Source organism: Pectinophora gossypiella, chromosome 1 (genome assembly GCF_024362695.1).
Source record: "Pectinophora gossypiella chromosome 1, ilPecGoss1.1, whole genome shotgun sequence".
Classification (NCBI taxonomy): domain Eukaryota; kingdom Metazoa; phylum Arthropoda; class Insecta; order Lepidoptera; family Gelechiidae; genus Pectinophora; species Pectinophora gossypiella.
Window position 1 is genome coordinate 6,378,354 of NC_065404.1, and position 21,739 is coordinate 6,400,092.

General features: G+C 37.5%; 2 protein-coding genes across 5 annotated transcripts in view; one reads left to right on the forward strand and one right to left on the reverse strand.

Annotated features, from left to right (window-relative positions):
* Window positions 1–17,935, reverse strand: part of LOC126368306 (ral guanine nucleotide dissociation stimulator) — a 41,896-nt gene extending 23,961 nt beyond the window's left edge. The window contains exons 1-2 of one of the 4 annotated variants that reach the window (XM_050012215.1): window positions 11,401–11,653; window positions 8,751–8,998 (exon numbers count right to left, since the gene is read on the reverse strand). In XM_050012215.1, coding sequence (XP_049868172.1) covers window positions 8,751–8,921 — 171 coding nt within the window. In that variant the 5' untranslated portion in view covers window positions 8,922–8,998; window positions 11,401–11,653. Of the gene's footprint in view, window positions 1–8,750; window positions 9,041–11,400; window positions 11,654–17,413 lie in introns of those variants that run through there. The other 3 variants (XM_050012221.1, XM_050012239.1, XM_050012246.1) reach the window with 3 other exon arrangements.
* A 1,514-nt stretch (window positions 17,936–19,449) lies between these two features.
* LOC126368349 (mRNA cap guanine-N7 methyltransferase) lies at window positions 19,450–21,270 on the forward strand. The gene is made up of 2 exons (XM_050012265.1): window positions 19,450–20,730; window positions 20,817–21,270. Exons 1-2 carry the CDS (start codon window positions 19,644–19,646, stop codon window positions 20,924–20,926), a joined length of 1,197 nt encoding a protein of 398 aa, XP_049868222.1. The 5' UTR covers window positions 19,450–19,643; the 3' UTR covers window positions 20,927–21,270.
* The last annotated feature ends 469 nt before the right edge of the window (window positions 21,271–21,739 follow it).

A 21,739-nucleotide genomic window follows, 5' to 3' on the forward strand; every position in this document is an offset into this window, starting at 1 on the left:
TGTAAAATGGTTACCCTATACTTCTTCTTGCTGAGTCATGAATCTGAAGCTGAATCATTTTAATTCATTTCATAAATTTGTTTTCTATAATTTATTTAGTAAACTGTTTGGTTGATAATAATTGCCAAGCGAACAAAATGACAAGCACTTATAAAATTAAATAAAAAACTATAATAGTGCACTAGTAACGATAATAATATGCAATTTGTATACTTTAAAACTCAGATACACACAGTGCCCTACGCTACAGCTTTGCGAAGGGCCGTTGGCTTCCCCGACCGCATTAGTAAGCGCAGGCACGGCCACACGGCACGAGAGATGTCGCGGTCATTCCTTTACTGGCACAAACGCTAGGTTTCACAGCGACGAGTAAACTCGTCCGCCCCGTTTCCTTATTTGTGAATCAACACGGCAAACATTTTCTTTCAACTTTCCACGCTCCTCCAACCACGGTTTCCATACTAAGCAGGCAAGACCAAGAGAACATTTTAATATCCCCACAAAGAACGTAGACGGTTCATTAGTTTCTAAGTCAAAGAACCGAAAACAAAGGGAGGTCATAAGACTTTTTTATCTAGAACATGACCCAACAACGTCTTGTAGAGGTGGTTAACATCGAACAGGTAATCACTTGGTGTGACTCATACACTTAAACGTTATACCTAGAGTTCACACGAGTTGTTATTTGCGTGTCACCGCTAACAACACTCGGTATTATCTGACATTTGAATATTTAAGGGCAGTTCGATAATTCTAAGTTTGTATTATAATAGAATGTTCGACTTACACGAAGATATATTGGTGCTAATTCCTGTAAACACCATCTAATTTTATTTTAAGTTATATCTGTCATTTTCTTATCCGCCGAAAAGGAAAGGGACGGATGATTGACAGCTCATTAAATAATATATATTCTATGTAAGTATAGAACTGTTTAGTTAGGTGCCCTCTTTCGTTCGTGTCCCATTAACAATAATTGTCTCGAAACAAATATAACCGTGTCGTGACATTGACACCGCTGTTGGTTTTCGATTATTTCCTGATATTTACGTTTGTCTGACCAAACAGTTATACTGTATTCCCCTATAGTCAACGAAGTGTTTCGAGGAGTATCAGAGCAAAGCAAGTCCCTGGGTCGTCGGCCTTTTACCTCGCAATCAATACCATTGGTCATTGATATCTATAGACGACACCTTTTCCGCACCTCTATAGACGATAAATATAAAAACAGCAAGAAATGGAGCCACTTCTATCAAACACCGATAAATTGTCGCCATAATTGTCCCTAAGATACGACGTTTCGGTGAAAAATGCGTCATAGGTAGAAGGTTATAAAAGAAAACTTATGCCGAGTTATGCTCAATCACCATCATCAAAATTACCAACCATCCTGCTGAAAAGAGACCTGTTTTATCTATTTAATGCAATTAAATATTTTTAGAAGCCATATAGATCATTTTTATCTCCTTTTTCTTCAAATTATGAAATGGTAATAAAAATATTATCAAATGATTTCTAAAAAATTTTCGTTTGAATGTTTCGTTTGTTTACTCTTGGCCAATGAGGGACTTTCCAGGTTACGTTCCCCAAAAACAACATAGATGGCGTTGTACAGCTGCAACATAATAATTACCTATTTTCTTATTGCTCGGGTACATCATTATTCCAAAATACGATGAAATGGCAGACTGTGCCTGGATGTAATAAAAAGGGTCATCATTTATACCCAAAAAGAAAAATAAATATGCATATGTCTCTAATCCATGAAATTAGAAGGTTAAACGAAGGCATGTCTGTACAGCGCCATCTATATTATTTTGGGGGACGTAGCCTGGATAGTCCCTCATTTACGAAGAAAATTTAATTTGGTTTCATTAGGCAACGGGTCGAGGTCTCACCCGACAATAATCTGTTTAGATATTTTTTCATTAAACTCAGCACTTTCAAAAATACCAATTACTGAATACCACATCAATTTTCTGTTATGAAATGTAACATTCATGAGAATAAAGATACCTTTATCTAACAATAATTACGGTCTCTAATCTCTGGCATGAGTAAATGCAATTTTTTTTCATCGAAATTTAAACAAACCTGCAAACTAAAAAAGAAGAAAACTGGATTTTTTTTTATTACTCGGGCACTTTCAAAAAACACAGTCAACTTTGCAACTGTAAATACTAAATTTTGAAGCAGAACATAACATAGCATCACGCCCATATCCCCGAAGGGGTAGCGTGTACACTCACTCGTCGCCGCTATGTGCATGTATTTGAATCAAATTATAAACAATGAACTGCGAATGCACCTGTCAGTACGATTCGCAAATTGTGCACCTGCAAATAAAGACTTAACACACACTAAAGAAAATGATTCACTCACTCTACTGCGCGTAAAACACGTCACAATACCCCCGTTGAATATTCATTATCATTCTGATAAAATTCGTTGAAAAGTTGGTACCAAGCACAGTTTTGTGCTAATTTAAAACTGTTAGTCCAACTACTTCCTTAGCTGTTTACAATTTAATTGCTAAATAAGTTTCTAGACTTTACTGGCTTTAACTAGTCTCGTCTTCTCAAGGCCTCTATGATTTAGTATCAATAAAAACCAATCGCCAAGTGAAGGTAATTAGGTATTTGATAAGTATGACACTTCCTCGTTGGTAGAGTGCTAGTCAAGGAAAAGAGCACGTTTAGACTTGGAAGATATTAATAAAAGTTTTACCAAGAAGAAACTCATAGGTAAATATACTGTTTTACTTATTTTTAAGAAGGAAGGAAAGAAGATATTCATGTAATAGTAGGAATATTTTCAATTTGTATTATTGTACCTACATATATGAACTTATATGATAGGTAAAAAAATAAGCTTGTGTTGCTTAGCAGGACATATCCGACTAACGGATGTTGCCTACGCTGTCAGAGGCTGTGAGTTTTACTAGATTTATTCGCAAGTATTTGTATTTAAGTCTATAAATTATGTAATACAAACTGGATTTAAAAAAAAGAAAAGAAAGGAAAACATGAAACAGTAGGACTAGGGCCCTGTGCTGGGAGGTTTTCTGGCCACGTCTTTCCCTCAGCGTTACAGATTCCGATGTGGTAGTAGTTTTACAGCTAGTTACATAATATATTATGTTATTTAATTTTTTGACGTTCAAAAAGCGCTAAGTTTGTAAGCCAATTTTGAAAAATAAATATTTTTGAATTTTGAAGTTCTTTTATCGTCCCAACTTAGAAATTTGCGTCTCGCATATTGGACCTTGGAAACTACCTTTCGTAATAGAGGACGTTCCTTAAAATACCTACTAATTGTTCATAAAACAATAATTACTTAATAAAATAAGTAACACTTCATCCATAAACATACCTTATAAGTACCTAATTGTTTATATTGCACTACTGACCTCCACAGGTCACAGACCTGCATATGTGATAATGGTTATTCCCAAAGGTTATTCCCCTATTATCCTCAATGAATCTATATTATAAAGTTTGCAGTGGAAATAACGGGGTAGTTTGTAAATAATTCTGTAAATCCCTGGTAAGTGAAGGCGGTCCCAACTCGGGAATGAACTGAAAATATGTATAATCCTACCTTCTGCAGCCAACAAATGTAAGCTATATTTACTTAGATAAGCCATGTTTATAGTTAATTGACTTGGGTTCGGGTGATCCTTCACCTCTATATCCCCTCCGCTCCGATTGGGTTTAGACAATTCGGGGCCAGCAGCGGCTGTTTATTAAAATAAATAAATAAATATTGTGTGTATTCAGAGAGTCATCGCGACAATCTCTGATAAGATTAGATAATCGTTCGACATGTAAAAGTTGCAAATGAATACCTACTGTGTATTCGAGTAAGTACGTATGTACTACTTGACGAATGTACTAATTAATGTAACATCTTCTAGTTCTAGTACATGAATCCTTACACGCTCGAAATTGTATGTAAGTACGTGATTAATGGGTGAAATGATAAAAGGGAATGCAGGGGAGAGAGAGGTCGTTATCTCACGGCCGCCCTACTTACGAGTCCTTGTCCTGGCCTTGAGGCAGACGAGGCACGAGGCTCAGGGGCCTTCAAGTCCCGTGACCCGCGAACCATCAAAGCACGGGATATCAACGCAATAGGAAAGAAATCGATTTGACGAGGTCATGGATATAATGTCGCGTTTTATTCATATCATAAGACGTAGTGCGCTTACAGACCGGCGACGATAGTGTCGTCGTCGTTCGTTTGTAAGCGCCTTAAGTCGAACATCGTAGTTACCCTCCAACGTATCTCTTCAGTAAATAATTTACACTTGAACTCACAAATGTGTAATCAAAACGAAGCGAATCCGTAGGATAACTTAACACAAAGTCCTTTAAATAAAGGGCTGAGTACAACCAATCGATAGTTTGAAGATACTTCATTAAGCAACCTCTAAGTTTTAATGCCAATTGAGATTATAAGTGGTTAGACAAAACTGTCGCTGAGGCATTATCGCACACAAAGGGAGCAAATTTCACAATTTTGATTAAGAAGACAATAATAAAGATGGTTAGGATTTGATAAGTTTTTCAATTGCGGGAAATGGGGTTGCGACAAAAGGGGGATTCGACAAAAGACTGGAAATTTGCCAGCACGGGGGTAAATCCACCGCAATTTTGATTCCCCCCCAGGAATCCGAGAGGAAACCCAAAGCGGTTAACGACCTTTCTGTATTTGCGCTATGCGTAAAGGTTGGTGACCCTGCAAGTCCGAAGCTTCCAGACCACTTCCAGCCCACATTAAAACTTTGCAATCCGAAATCCTTTGCCAAAACATTCCTTGCTAAGTATTCTCCGACTGTGTAACATTAACATATTTGTCTACAAGCTAGCACCAGTTATATTTTATCAAAACCGAAAAGTCCACACTACCGTCCGTACTATTTTAAAGTCGTATGAATTTCCCCGTATCATTTAAATTGTGAGACTGAAAAAACATTTTACAAACTTAACTAGAACTCTTCTAATCATCGTTATTATAATAAAGTAAATAATTTTCTATCATCCACAAATTGAATAATAATAAGCGATAGACAGGAGAGTTCATAACGCTCAGTCCTACTTAATTAATTCACCGTTCTTCATGGGTTATACAGAAAGAACGGATAATTAACAAAACAGCGTTATATTTCCATTATTATTATCATAATATGTCGTTCAGTCTTATTATAAGCAATGGACTGGTAACCTGTCACCATACTTATACAGTTCGTCGGATTTGTCTTTGGACGCTAATACCAAAGGATGGCAACTTGTATGGGTCTGGCTCCACCTTGGGGATTACAAGCGCGATTTGTATTGAAGTATCTACAATATTTATGGGTCTACAACAGCTATTGTAGCAGCTTTGTCTGTATTCAGGACGCGTATGGCGATGTTTTGACTGGCGCCTTTTGTTGTGTTATTCTCTTTGAGAAGGTGGAGATATGGCACTTTATTCTGCTGTTGTCATTTTGTTTAAATGGAATTGTTGTTAGCTTTATAAATTGGAACGCTTCAAATGCCTGGCATACCGGTGTGTGCCATCTTATTTATTCATGTTTTTTTTTTCCTTTCAAATGATACACTGTCTCCAGAGTAGATACGCGAAGGAATTTTCATATTCGCCAAAGTAATAAACAAAACATCTACAGCTTTCTTTGTGAGTCAAAGTACAAAATAAAAGCATTTTTTAATCTAGTTTTCGGTAGTCGGAGCCTCAAAACACTGGTAAGTACTTATAAAGGACATAATACCCTGCATTGACTCTACAAAGACACTCATTCTTGAAACAAGCTCTTAAAAGTTTATTTACGCAGCTGAGACTCGGAACTGGAACATTTAAAATGTTTTGCGCTGGCACAGACGCACAGTGCCGCAGTTTATTTCGATCGACCAAATTATTGATACCCACAACAACGTCTTCGGAACCTGCATGCCAACACCCCGCCCCCGCGCCCCGCAACGTTCCTGTGCGCAAACACCGACACACGCTCACATAACTAACGCCTTGACCCGCATTGCTAACCAAGCCTGCGATACCGTGCGTAACATTCGCGAAATTAAAACAAAAAACTGCGCGAACGCAACATGATCCGCGGTAAAAATACAACACACAAAAAATGATCAAGTACATTTAAAGATAGGTATTCTCAAATTAAATTGTGTTGAGTGACAACCAAAACGCAATGATGAAGGCGAGAGGAACCGACGGCTAAAATATTTTTAGTAATAAGTATAAATTGTTATTGTGGGAGCTTTGTTATTTTCAGTAATTTACTCTATGGGTGTTCAGTAAAGATCTTTAAAATATAAAATACTTTGTATATTACAAGTATAAGTATTAAGTAACCATGGGAAAACCTCGGTCTGTAGGTAAATAAATAGGTACCTAATTAGACTTGATATCAACTCAGAATCATGGCCTAAATCATCCCTCAAAATTTTCGTTACAATGTCACTAACACCCTATATTTCAAAGTGCAAAATGTAAACTGCGTAATGTAATTAATTACTAGCATCTACCTATAACCGCAGCGATTTACATAATTGAATACAGGAGGAACGTTTTATACCCGGTTATGTAGAGCCTTGACTATCGATTTACATTGATAATATTATAATATTTACCAAGCATAATATTATCCGATATTTATGGAATTATCTGGGCTGTGTAAAGTTATATTTCAAATTAAATTGTATTAACAATAAATGAAGACAGGAATTAACTTGATTACAATTGATTCTTAAATTGATTTATAGATTCTTGATTGTTATCCTAAAACGTATAAGTACTTACTTACATAACATACATAAACAGCCTGTATACGACCCACTGCTGGGCACAAGCCTCCCCTCAACCAACCGGAGAGGGTATGGAGCATACTCCACCACGCTGCACCACTGCGGGTTGGTGGAGTACTTACTTACTTATCTTTATTTTGGGGATGATATCAACCGTAATAGTAAAAACCACAACAAGTGGGTTATAGCTTTTCCTGTTACGGCTGATATGATTTGCGATGCACATTAACGTCATTATACTAGCAGTACGTAAATCTTGTAATCCAAGACGAAATTATGTCGATTACACACATAAGTATAAGTACATAATATACGTACACGTTTTAGATTAGCTATTTCCTGCATACGAGTATAGTCATTGTACCGTGCTGTATGTAGCTATACTGATACCAACAGTAGTTACTTGATTAGTCAGCCATCGATCGATAACTAGTTTACATAGGTATACACTTTTCAAGCTACGTGGCTCTTAAGATTCAAGCGGAGTATCTAGAACATTCGGAATGGTAATCATTCTTCGGTATGAGTCTTATAATTTAGGGCAATATCAATTCAACGGAGTTATAAAATACATAAAGTGACGCCCATACCTTATTAAAGTCTTTATTGTACACATTATTTAAATTAACGACAAAAAGAAACAAAAATATGTACAAAAAGCGGACTTATCTCTAAAAGAGATCTCTTCCAGCCAACCTCGCATGGTGTGAAATGTCAATAAAAGTGGGAAGGCACAAAGCCTTATCGGGGTGGGCAGAGCCACATGTCATCAATAAGATAACCGGCAGACACTCCTGATAATCATCATAAAAATGGATTGGCCACGGCAATGGCCACGGCCGATAACCGACCGATTCCGACATCGATGTGAGATACCGACTGACCATTAGCGCCATTGTGGTCGTTGAACGCTGCCTCCAATCGTCAGCAGAATGTACGGTGAACCACATGGTGGCAGATTATCAGCCCACCGCCCAAACATAAGAGTCCATCATGCTGGAAAGAATGCAATCCAAAGAAAGAAAGACTTCGTTATTAGAGGATGCCACAGTAACAATACAAATACAGTAGGAAAAAAAAATAAACTTATTACCTACACGAAATTACATATTAACAAAAACGTAAAAAGAACAGAAAAATAATAATAAAATACAATATACAATCCCTTAGTATGTAGTCCTACACGTATAAAAATAAATACAAAGTAAGTAAATAAGAGGCTATTTACACAGCTGGAATAATGAGACAGCCAAGAATATGAACTAATCTGTCTACTACTAATCTCCTTGAGTTAATGATGTTGTCCTAGGCATCATCTCCTCATGTTTACATAACCTAATAACAACGTAATTTGAAACTTTTGTTTACAAAGTAGTACTACATCATTGAGAATATAGTGATGAATGAATGAATCACACGTCGCGCGTCGGTCAGAGATCATTAAAATTTGTCATGCAAGTATCCTGGATATTGATTCATATGACCGAGAACAAGTTTAATAAACACAAACAGTCATTTCCTGTGTTAACTCCACAAAAGATGAGATTACATAAAGGCTTTTGATCACAAAGAGCCGGATGAAATCTATTTAAATAAAGAATGTATAAGATTTAAAAAGGTACATTTGCTTTACACACAATAAATGAACCCGTCTGACATTTAAAAGTCTATTAGCTTATGCATAAAGGGATCTGGTTAAAGCATATTTTGTTATTGTATGTAGGTAAGTACTACCTATACACTTCATGGTAAAAGGTCACTGAAACTGAAAAATCGAGAAAATGAGTTTTGATACTGAACTCGTGTAACCCTGCACAGACAGATGTCTTATGAGTAGTCAGCAAGACTGTCAAGTAGCCTCCCAGAGCGACGTGTATTATTATACCATCGACGTGACGATGGGAGATCAGTCCCAGGAAACCCGCTTACCTTGACATACCAGCGCGTCTGCGATTTGCGGTGCCTGGGGCGGCGGCGCTCCGGCGGCTTCTGTTCCTGCCGCGCCGGCGAGCGCAGCGCGTGGCAGCGCGCCGCCAGCGCCTTCGTGCGCTCCGCCAGCGAGTGCCGCAGCTCGCCGCCCGCGCACCCCCGCACCAACATCACTCAACCACAACCCCTCACCAGCGACCCGTCTTCCCCCACAAAACTCATAATTCTCAATGAACTCGAAAGCCCCACTACGAAACAAACAAACCACAATTCCCACCAAACTGTTACAACTTCATATCACATTACAAGATATTATTTACAAACTTTGCGTAGTCAAAACCGAGTTTAATTCAATGTTTAAACAACGTATGGACGTGTTTGCTTTGTGACAACTCGAAACCGACTGATATCACAAGGAATCCGTACAATTTTGACGAATTACAAAACATGATTATCACTAAGATGAATAACCAAGGTCTCGGTCGCAGATAAGGTCGAGTTCTCGATCTATATATAGTTCTCAGTAAATTGAGTAATACGAGCGTTGACCAGTTGTATGAATCCTGGCGATTCAGTCACCGCATGTAATGAACTAAGTAATTAAATAAGTTGGGCCGCAACAATATTACTCATCTTACGCCGATTATGTCCCCAATAAACTAGTTACCACACCACACTCTGAGTACGCACTTTGTAATTCAATTTGAATTTATACAGCTGAGCCGCTGAATTAACCCTTATTATCTTAACCTGTAAGTGTGTGATGAGATGTCTTGATTGTGATGATGGACCACTCTACTGACATCGTATACCTATTGCCAATTCTTTGTTTTATTCCTTAGTAGATTGTACTTTTCATAGAGAATTATTCAAATTCAAACAGAATCGAATATTCTGGACAATTAATAAAGCGTATTTGTAGTAAACTTGCCTCTTTTCCGTTAATTATAGTAGAAAGCGTCAAGGTGGGCACGTAAATTGAGAAAATTGTAGGCTTTCCTATTTCGCTTGAATACACGCAAATCATAAGCTAATATGATTATAGGAAGGTCGGGCCGAACAAACAGTCGTCAAAACGTGATGGCACTGCGACAGCCAATAATGGAAATGTACTGTGATAGAAATTGAAACACACTTCCAACACAACCCTTAGAAATTCTGATTGAAATATAGGAGAGATGTTGTGTATACGTATAAATAACTTAGTTGTATATCGAGAAAACATTATCAAGTTCAATCCGATAAGACTGCAAAAAAAAACAAAACTGATAAGAAATACATCACAAATGAAAACGAATATTGCAAAGTTTCGTTACGTGGGATGTACTGGTATTTCCTCACGAACAGTTGTATCAATCAAGTCGGTGATTATCTACGTACTACGTTAAACACCGGTTCAGACAATCCAGTATCAGATGACTGTACATGTACTTACACACACTAATACCAATACCTGTCTGAGGGAATTGGATAATTGAGGAAGGGAGTGGCGACGACGTGGGACATCTAACATAGCGACGTTTGATCTAGGAGTATTTTTGTCTCCCAATAGTTTCGTACATACCTAATAGAAACTTTATTTTATTAGAAAGGCAATAGACGAGAACAAAGATAGCCACTTCTGCAATAAATTTACGCGTATACTACAGTTCAGGTCGCGGTTTCCGACGGCATTCCATCATAAACAAGCTTGCACATACTTAGTAACTTGTTTCAAGTCCCAAATACAGGTAGACTCCATTTACAATCTTATTACGACATTTCACAGTACTTTTAGCTGTCGACATAAAAAATCAGATCACAATTTAAAGCCAGGTGCACGTAAAGTTTTTTTCTATCTTCTTTCCTTAATTTCGCTCTTAATGCAAATGGATAAAGTTCCCCTTCACCAAATTCAAGTGACGACAGGTGGTAAGCGTCAAAACTCCCGTCAGGTGTTCAACAAAGGACCAAAAGGTGTGTGAAATCCTACCTGAGTATCATAGAGCGCTTGTTTATATCGAACTAGGGACAAAGTATAGTGTATGAAACACAAATCTTTTGTGTTCAGGCAGTGGAAGTAGCTAGTATCATCACACAGGCTTTATGTTCGCGGCTATTATGAAGCTACGAACCAAGGCTTCAAATGAGAGTTGACATACATGACTGTAACAGATAATCAAAACTGTGTTGTGTACGTATTGCACTTTATGATATCAGTCACATGCATGGCCTTATGTACATAATTCGAATCACATTTTAATTTAAAATAAGTATATATTTTTATATGATAATATCCACCACCACGGCTCACTATCACGTTGGTCTAATAGACAGCGCGGTGAAGCGTGGATTCTCAGTTGGATGTAGCTCTGACTAGTTGAGGACTAGCCCAATTAGGAATATAATCAATTAGTAAGGTAAATATAAGAAAAAGTGAAAACTTTCATAAATAGTAATATTTTATCTTTTCTTTTCCATTTGTAATTTAAATAAGACATTTTATGTTATTGTTGAGCAAAGTTTATAGAGCAAAACACAGCAATTACTTAACAGTGAAACGAAAAGTAAAGACTAATATATTAAGTAAGACAAAACTATCTGCACAAAGCAAAGGCATCCAATTTAAACTTGGCATTGACTACGTAACCATAAACCCTAATTAATATACCTAATTATAATGCAAATTAATCCAGATGTGAAGTCGCCGGTTGTTCACAACACAAACGTGTGAATCACTCACAAATCAAACACTGGCCACTGACACTTTGAAAGAAAAGACAAAGAAAAGTTCAATTATAGTTCCAGAATTCAAACCTTTGAATTTGAATTTGGCGGGAAAATGGAGTAACGGAGCTCGGAATGCACGTTTCAACGGGAGTGTCGACAGAGTTAACTAAAGCCCTTCCGCGCTCACCGCGGGGCGCGCGTCGTCTGAGCCGCGACTATCCGACGAGCTCTGTCGCACATGGCGTCTGACAACCTGACAAGACAAGGAACTACGCATGTGCGGTTTTCCGCGGCTTTTCCGAACATCACGGCGGTGACGTCACGTCACTACGTCACTGTTTATCGGTGAAGTAAGGAAATGAGGATGGCACGACTTGACTAATTGTGAGAGAAAAATAGTCGGTGACGTCAATAATAGAATATTAATAAATATCTTATTATGATTTTTGCGTCACCACCCTTTGCTTCTTACTAAGTAGTAAAGTACCTACGTAAAATCGTTAAACATTTTTGGCCAAAAAAGGCTGTTTGGCGAGTATCGGGTCCGATGCGCCGGAATTGGGCAGTGAAATAACTCATCGGGTGGGAGGGGCCACAATTTCGCCATACACTATACCTACACCCGATGGATCGGGTAGTAATAACAGATAAGATAAGATATTTATTGCATTCCTAAAAAAAACACAAAAACGTCTAAGTTCTTTTTAGCTTTTTAAACTTAATAAAAAAGTCTTTACTTGTACAAGTGCAGTAATTTTACCCATTCGATCAGCAGAAAAAAGAAATTGTAAAGGATTTTAGCAACTCAATTTGGCACTGCAAATCAACTAATATAAAACGTCGGCTTAATGACGATGCATAGGTCTAAAGAATTTCACATGGACCAAGACCCGGTGGTGTAATAGTTACGCTCGTCCCGGCTTGACAAGAGCTGCGGGTTCAAGTCTCGTCCAAATCAGATTTTTTGAAAGTTTCTCTTTTTCAAAACAATTCATTGGCAATTCAAAAAGGTAACGTTCATTTATTCTTATATTCTTCGTTACCTCCACAAAAACACAACTCCTTACCATACCTCTAATAAGCAAGTCGATTCAGCAGTTTAAACGTGAAAAGGTAACAGGCGGTTACTTTCGCATTTATTACTATTACTAGAATTAACTACCAAGTGATAGCCCAGCGCTTCCCATTTCTCCGACCAAGTAGTTAACGCCATATGCAGCAAATCTACAGTAGGTAACGTCAAAAAAGAAATAGTATAGTATGAACTGACGGTCATGTTTCTCTGTTATTAATAGCCTCCAGGGTCTAGTGGTTAGTTCCGGAGGTCCGGGTACGATTCTCGATGGGGGCATTGTCAAAATCACTTTGTTAAACTGTCCCTTGTTTGATAAGGGCATTGCACGCTTGAATCACCTAATTGTCCGAAAAAGTAAGATGATCATGCTTCGGAGGGCACGTTAAGCCGTTGGCCCCAGCTATTCGTTCTAAAAACACCTACGCCAATCCGCAGTGGAGCAGCGTGCTGAAGTATGTTCCATACCCCCTCCGGTTTATTAAAGGATTTTTTTTTTTGACGTGACTTATTGTAGGTTTGCCGCAGATGGCATTAACTACTTGGCCGGAATTTTATTAAAGGAAAGCCTGTGCCCAGCAGTGGGACGTATGTAGACTGTTTATGTTACGTTATATACGTTATGCTTTGTCTATATGGAGCGATGCTGATTGAGTGGAGGCTTGTGCCTAGCTGTGTGACGTATAAAGGCTATTCATGTTATGTTATGCTATCTGCCGGTATGTGGAGCTAGAAATTATTCAGCATACAATTACTGCTCTACTCCAAGCTCTTGGAAATACCTACTTAAATCGCTGAAGATACTCGAAATTAAGAAGATGTAATAGACGTTTTTATTAAAGTTACGACCTAATTACAATAGACTGAGTAACAACATAAATTACGAAATTCTGATTATTAATAAAGACAGATCTATAACTAACGAAAATCATTTTCTTTTTTCCGTTTAACATATTCATGAATTTTAATAAAGAAAAACGTAATAATAAGTCCGACATATCATCACGTTTTTTTATGACGTCACAGTGTGTTTTCATACTCATTCCATAGTAATTTCGTGTTTTGACGTTTAGTAACTGATTTGACTAGTTGGAAACTACCCTATTATACAGTTCATTATACGTAATATCCCAAGCGAAGTTAACATCTTTATAGGTCTGCCTAGTCCAATAAGGATTAAGGCTAGAATTCGAGTACCTACATAATTTTAATTCTACATATTCATATTTAAAAAATTATTTGTAGTTGATTGTTTATAAAATTACACCTGTGTTATTTTACTAAATCAGGGTGTGCCAAAATAACAGTACAAAAGACATCAACGCGCCCAAATATGAATATTATAATGATTTCCTTCTTGGAAAAGCAGAAAGATAATATTGTTATGTCAACTGACGATAGATAACACATATATGGGAAACATAAGCGTTCGTAACAGATAATGTTAGATATACATACGCAAAGGTAAACCTGTGATCGTTTGGATTTCTATAAAGAAATGACGTCATCGAACTTAAGTTATTTGCATAACGTAATTGCAATGCAACTGCAACTTACAGTTACCAGTTAGCCTTGCACCTGCCTTTCTTTCCGTTTTATAACTTAAGTTTAGTAAACTTTTAACATAGCAACAATATTGTGACAACTTGTCCAAAAGATTATATTTAAAAAAAAACGTTTCAATGAGGCTTTCCGGGCTACGTTTCCCAAAAAAAAAAGTAAAAATTGTCCTTCGTTTAACCTTCTAATTTCACGGATAACAGACATATGCATCTTTTATATTTGTTTTTGGGTATCAATTTATATACCCTTTTTATCTATATACATCTTCCACCCATTCTGACCACAATAAACAGAAGCAATATAGGTCGCAACATAGTTCTATACATAATGTGATCAAAATATCAAGCAACAATTATTTTTATACATGCTACAGTCATTACATTATATTTTTGAATAATTATATAAGTACTTAAGTACTCGAATAATGAGAAAATAGGTATTTATCACGTTAAGTCTGAACAACGCCATCTACATTATTCTTGGGGAACGTAGCCTGAAAAGTCTCTCATTGCTTAATTACGACTTATGGCCCCGATTCCTGCAGACACCGCCTAATTTTATTTTAAGTTATATCCGTCATTTTCATATCCGTCGAAAAGGAAAGGGACGGATAATTCACAGCTCTTAATTTTAGGAAGAATGAGTAAATGAATGAATAACCCGGGCGAATCAAATAGGTATGTCGCTGGTATGCAATCCGTTTGACGTGCTGTCTACTTACCTGTGTCGGGTTATTGACTGATGTAAAATTTTTAGACGGTTGTTTTATATTTGTCCTTAAAATTGACGTGTGTTCCATAAATTTTATGCTTGTCGATTACCCGTCCTTTTCCTTTTCGGCGGATAAGAAAATGACAGGTATACCTTAAAATAAAATAGATGGTATTTACAGGAATTAGCACCATTACCTACTTATATTGGATCTAAGTTTTTAATTGTAGACATTTTGCGAAATGAAATGTTTATTTCCCACTGGGGTAACCAGAGAGGCAGAGATTATGGAATTCAGCAAATATGCTTCGATCCTGACACACTTCTCTTGCTTCCTCCACATCCATCAATCCGGTGGGAAATAGGCGTGAGTTTATGTATAGGTAAATGTATGTAACTGTTTATTATTATTATGTGGAACTCACGCAGACTCTCTACTTCTTGGATAAAACCAAGAACACTCTTGTATAAGTTAGCAGATAGTGAGTGGCAGGCATTTTATGTTCCAAACATGAATTCGATAACAAATTCGACAATCATTGGTTTAGGCCTGTGCTGGATTCGAACCTGCGATCTCAAAGTGAGAGGCATGCGTTCTACCAACTGGGCTACCACGGCTTCACGGGTTCCAGCAGACCGCTTTAATTTAGCTTTTGTAAAAACTACTTATAGTTCACATCCACAAGTATGCTAGTTGGTCCGGAGTCCGGACACGTGTAAAGAGCCGAGAGCTCTCACGGTAATAAAATTAGAACAACAGGCCTCAGGGTACTCAGGCCAATTAAAACTTACGAAACCAAGCTAGCACGTACAAAACACCGGGACATTAGGTCATGGAGACACGTTTTTATACTTAAAACCAGCTTAATTTTGATCTACGTTACCTTCGTACATCAAGTAGACAAACTTGAATTAATTGAACTTGACTAAATACTAGTAGTATATGTTGCGAAAACTACACTACTACACTACACTACTGCTGCCCTACTTGTTTCTACGGCGAATATAGTCAAAATGCACCAATTGGAAGGTTCACGGAGTTCTTATTAGGTACCTAATAGGCAAAACCGTTCAGTGTATGACAATTTCTAGAAAAAAAGAACAAGTTACGTTTCAACCTGTTGTTACGTACTGAACAGAACATTAGATAATTCATCGAGTTGGTATTACATGCTTCTATAGACGCGACACGCCGTGAAAGTTTAGGCGAAGGTCCGTTTCACTCACACTTTCTACGGAAAAATGCGCTGCCTAACAAATTGACCAAAAATTGGCAGCTGTATACAGTGACATTATTTATCAATGATGTATAATATGTTACTATAGTAGTTTATGCTATAATACAAGCACTGCAAGTCAATACGTCAATCATGATTAAATCAATAGCTGTGCCCTTGCCGTGTCTAATTGTAACTGCATGTAACGACCAACTTAGAAAGCTGTTTTGCATATCCCTCGTTTAAACCTTTTTAAGCAAGCTTTAACCATATGATTTGTCATTGTTATTTTACTTAAACTGCTGAGATCGGTATCATTACCAATTTCATCTCATAACAATAGGCAATATACAAGGTAGGTATCTACATGAGACACATTCATAAGAAAACTTGCAAAGTGTTCCTAGGCAGAGACAATAGGTCAGAAACTGGAGCGAGTGTGCGGCGTAAAGCAAGAGTCGGTCCCACGGACGCTTTCGACATTACTGCTGCTGGAGTCACACAAAACAACTGTTGCAACTAGCTGCAATATTACGTGCAGTATGCTTACACGGTGGCATAACTGCTACATTACTATTTCTCTTGATTCCCACTGGAAAACACGCGGTAACTTGTAAAACGCGATACATGAATCTCAGTCAGCTATTTATGAAGTAGGCACCGCTCAATTTAAGTAGGTACTAGTCGTCGCCTTGAAATTGTTAAAGTGTAATGACTAGTTAACACGCAACTTTAAAGTTTTCGTATGATGTTCTTGCGAAATTGTTAAGCAGTTATCGATTTTGCCACCGATGACCATTGTTGGCCAGCAGTCATCAGTCAATAACCCCAATAATACTGCCCGTTCCTCCGTGGGCGATCATGTCATCATCCCACACGTGTTGAATCATTATAGATACCTAAGTAGTCTGTCACCGACTTGACTATTTGTTAAAATCTTCTAAATCGTTTCATACCTACTATCATTTCATATCGCCTTGGATTTCATCATTATACCGTATAGTCTATCGTTACCAGCATAATTCGCATTGTTTAATCCGAATACAATAACAATAGTACACAACCTTTAATATACAACTCAATTTGATGAATCGCTAATTTACTCAAATAAAAATGTAAATAAACAGCTAGGTATGCGCAATAGAATGCTTCCTAACAAATTCTGCTAATAGCCTTGAACATCAGCGACGTTTACATTCTATATCATCATTATAAATAGCCAATACTGAAATCATACTGATTCGACCACTGTTGTTAGTAGACACGTACGCGGTGATCAGGCATTACGTCGCTCTGTCAAGCCCCATCACACGAAACATTTGTTTCCTCTAGAATTCCCATAGGATATTGTTAGTGAAACAAAATGAGTGGAATTATAGAAATAATATTACCAAGCTCTCCGCATCCTGGCTCATCTTTTTCTACACATGATTCCCGTGGCGGCCCGGCGGCGCTGCGGCTTCGAACCAGGTAAACCAGGACACTGCACCAACGCACGTCACCACAACAACACGCCACATTCCATCACTGCATCCGCGTCCAACATATGATCGCTCCGGCCGGTCCCTCTGACGTCACGCACTTTCTCGCCTTCGCACAAGGCTGTATTGCATTACGAATAAACAAATCTCGCGACCTATCTAAACACTCGTCTTCCTCGCGTCATAAATTGTGTTAGATTCGCTTCGAACCTGAGGAGCAGTGTTCGCGTGTGTAGGAAATACGATTGTGTGACGCAGGTAACGACTTTCGCGCACGAACTGAGTGAAGCACGTCCGCGTCGTGGCACCGCCGCGTCGCGCGCGCACCACGTAACGGCACCGGAGCCCCTCCGCCCCTGCGGCCCGGCACCACCGGACCTGTCTCACCGCACCTCTGCGCTTGCGGCGGCGGAGCGGTCGCGGGCCCAACCTGTACTTACGCAATTCATTGTGTTACCTGCGATGCACGGGTGTGCGTGTGTCTACCATTCTATTGTTTTCTTCCACCTCATAGGTATTTATAACGCAAAGATAGCAAAATTTTGCAAATAGGTATATTATTATTAAATACACGTTAAAAAGCACTTATCAATTCCGCAACTCCTCCATTGTTACATATACATGATATAGTAGGTATTTACCTATTATTGTTTATTTTATGCCAAGTTCTATCATCATGTTCATATGACATGAACAGTTTTCATTTTCATCTTTGAACTGTGAAGGATAAAGTCTTCGCAATAAGAGCCGTAATCATTAATAAAATTACTTTCCTTAACATCGTAATAATTATCTACAAAATGATGTAGGTAGGTGGTACTAACTATCTTACAGGCGTTGGGTTCCGGAGGTCCCGGGTCTGAATCCCGGTGGGAACACATTACAAAAATCACCTTGTGATTCCTATCTTAATTAGGACATTACAAACTGATCTCCCGATTGTCCGAAGTAAGATGGGTAATCGTGTGTCGGAGGGCACATTAAACTGTCGATCCCGACTTCTATTTTTTTAAGTAAGTAGGTAGGTATGTATGTAGTCGTTACATGCACCATGTCAAGACTTCCAGGAACCGTTGGAGGCTCAATAGTAACCCCAAAACCCTGACATCAGGGTTGAGAGTTAATGAATTATTCTTACAATCCACACCAGAGAAGAAGTATATCATGAGCGATGACAGATCGTTATGGACCTGTAACCTGTTACCACCTATGTGTTCACCTATACCTACATCAGGTACCTACCCACCAAATGAGGTTGCCGGGCATCTCCTGATGGATTGTCGTCTTTTAGTTTTGTCCGCCCTGTTGTGTCGTCAGTCTGTAAAACTATCTATATAAATAAACACATGTGGTCACCCGGACCAAACCATATCTCACATAGGTAGTGAACGAGCCCTCTGCACCGGTTCCCAGGTGGTATAGCCGAGCTGCATTGTGTGACGGATGCAGCAAAGACTTGGTTAAGGGAGCTTAAGCTGGATATTTGATCCAAGCAGGATATTTGTCTGCCATACGCAATAATAATAATAACACATGCCCACCATTGTTAAAGGTAGGCAGAAACACAAGTTGTTAGGCCAGACTTCAATCAAAAAAAGTATAGTGATGAGTAGGTATATTGGACATATTGGTACGTAAATTCACTACATATTCTTGTTCATTCTAAAGTTCTATAGGGGCTAGCAGTACTGCAAATCTTCAAAAGACAACATGTAGCCACTTTGGCTTACATTATAATCATAATCTTTTATTTTCATAATAAAACAACTTTACAAGAAAATATGATAAAGTTGTTTTTATATAATAAACAAAGAGAACGTAATCACTATGTTTTACAAATAAACTTCTCAAAGATTTTTTGAAAGGATTTTCTTATAAGGGGTAGTAGAAAATAACAGAAATATTTTGGCAATACAAGATACAAACGCAGGTCATTCATTCATTCAGATGCATTGCCATTTGACAGCCAAGCTAAGCGGCCATGTTTTTACGCGTTGCAAGATGATCAGTCAGTTGATCTGCGTGGGATAGTATAATTTTTGTTTAAATAATACTTATTATAAGAATGAAATAAGTACATCTAAAGGCTGAATATATGCTATATAGTTGTGAATAATTATAGACGTCCACATTTTTTGTAATGCAGAATCAAGACCAATTGGAGTCAACAAGTATTGGCGAAATATCGTCACAAAGCTTGAAAAGACACCACGAAGATGATGATGAAGAAGAAGTGCCTATACAAAAGAAGCGTGAAGAACATGCTTCAGTAGTTGCAGCACATTACAATCACTTAGAAGAGAAAGGTCTTAAGGAACGGTTCAATTCGCCAATATTCTACCTCAGAAACTTCAATAATTGGGTTAAAAGTGTTTTAATACAAGAATACACAGACAAAGTACGAGAAAAGGATTATGGAAGACCTATAAGAGTTCTTGATATATGCTGTGGTAAAGGAGGAGATTTAAGTAAATGGCAAAAGGCCCGTGTAGAAAAAGTTATTTTTGCAGACATAGCCGAGGTATCTGTACAGCAATGCCAAAATCGATATGATGATCTTCGTAAGCGTTGTGGTAGGCTGTTCTCTGCAGAGTTTATTGCTGCAGATTGTACTAAGGAACCCCTGAGAGACAAGTACACAGATCCTTCAATCAATTTTGATGTTGTGAGTTGCCAATTTGGACTCCATTACAGTTTCGAAAGTTTAAAACAAGCACGTCGGATGCTGACAAACATCTCTGAGTGCATAAGACCTGATGGTTACTTCTTTGGGACAATCCCCAATGCCTATGAAATAGTTGCTAGAGCACGAAAGTCTGATGATGGCTTGTCATTTGGAAACAGGATCTATAATATAAAATTATTATTTGATCCTAAAGATACTTATCCCTTATTTGGTGGAAAATATGATTTTCATTTAGAAGGAGTAGTAGATTGTCCTGAGTTTTTAGTAAATTTTGAACTATTTGAAAAACTTGCAGCAGAATATGGCCTAGAGCTAGTATATAAAGCGGGCTTTGCAGAGTTTTTCAAAGATCATAAAGATAACTATAAGCAACTTCTGAACAGGATAATGTGTTTTGAAAGCTACCCAGCTCCACCAGGCAAGGAGCTTATTGGAGAGGAATCAGAGTATGAACATGCTAAAGCTTTCTGGGAAAAGATTGAAAATAAAAGTGAGAGAGACAGACTTGGCACTATGAGTAAAAGTGAATGGGAGGTAGCCAGTGAGTATCATTTATTACATATTCCACTTACTACATCATCTAGATCAAATGTTCTATTTTATTGATTATCATATTTTTTGTTTCAGCTATTTATATGGCATTTGCTTTCAAGAAACGCAAAGGTACTTTGGATGCTAATGGAAAAACTGTGTATACAAACAACCCTCAAGAGAAACAAACTACAAGTAAAAATTAACAAACATGTATTAGGTGGAACATAATACAAAAACAAATGTTATACTTATTAATTACATGAAGTTTATTGAATTCAGCAGTATAGTGTAAAGAAAAAATATATGTAGGTAACCTACATTATCATTATGCCTATTACCGTGAATACAAGTAATGAACACAAACAGTACATAGAACATAAAATTGTATACCTACTGCAAAATGAATTACTGAAATGTTTAACAAAATGCTTTGTATTGTAGGTATGTGAAAGACAAAAAGACCTGTTTTTTTAAGCAAAAAGTATTTAAGTTTGTATTTATATTAATATATATTGTGAACAAAGAAACAATAAAATTTTATCTTTTACTCCTGTTGCTGTTGTCCTACGACCTAAAGTTGGCTAAGTAAGTTGTTTTATTGCTACATAGGTGCCTACATGTGTATGTACAATAATTATACCATACTGTATGTATAAAAGTATGATAAACCATTTTTTTTAAGTCCCGTTGTGCGCCAGTACCTACTTCCAGGCGCTTTATTATTATAGCCCTTTTATTCTCTTGTTCAATAAATCTAGAAAGTTATCTATCAAAGACAATACAAAGTAAAATTTCGAAGTTAAACAACTATTGATCTGAAGAAATCGTGTTACATTCTCTTGAGTGTAACAATGTGCAAAACGGTCATGGCCTGTTATGTTTTAAAAAATAAAATTTTAATATCTAAAATCCTCCATCAGACTCAAGAGACTCATCAATTTGGGAGAATTTTACATACGGTTGCAACACAGAAAACTAGTATGAAGTTGACACGTAAGCGAACGTTGAACTCAATC

Coding starts and splice junctions, on each gene's coding strand:
- LOC126368349 (XM_050012265.1), top strand. CDS start 19,644: ATGCAGAATCAAGACCAATTGGAGTCAACAAGTATTGGCGAAATATCG. Junction 20,731..20,816: donor AAGTGAATGGGAGGTAGCCA/GTGAGTATCATT, acceptor TTTTTGTTTCAG/CTATTTATATGGCATTTGCT.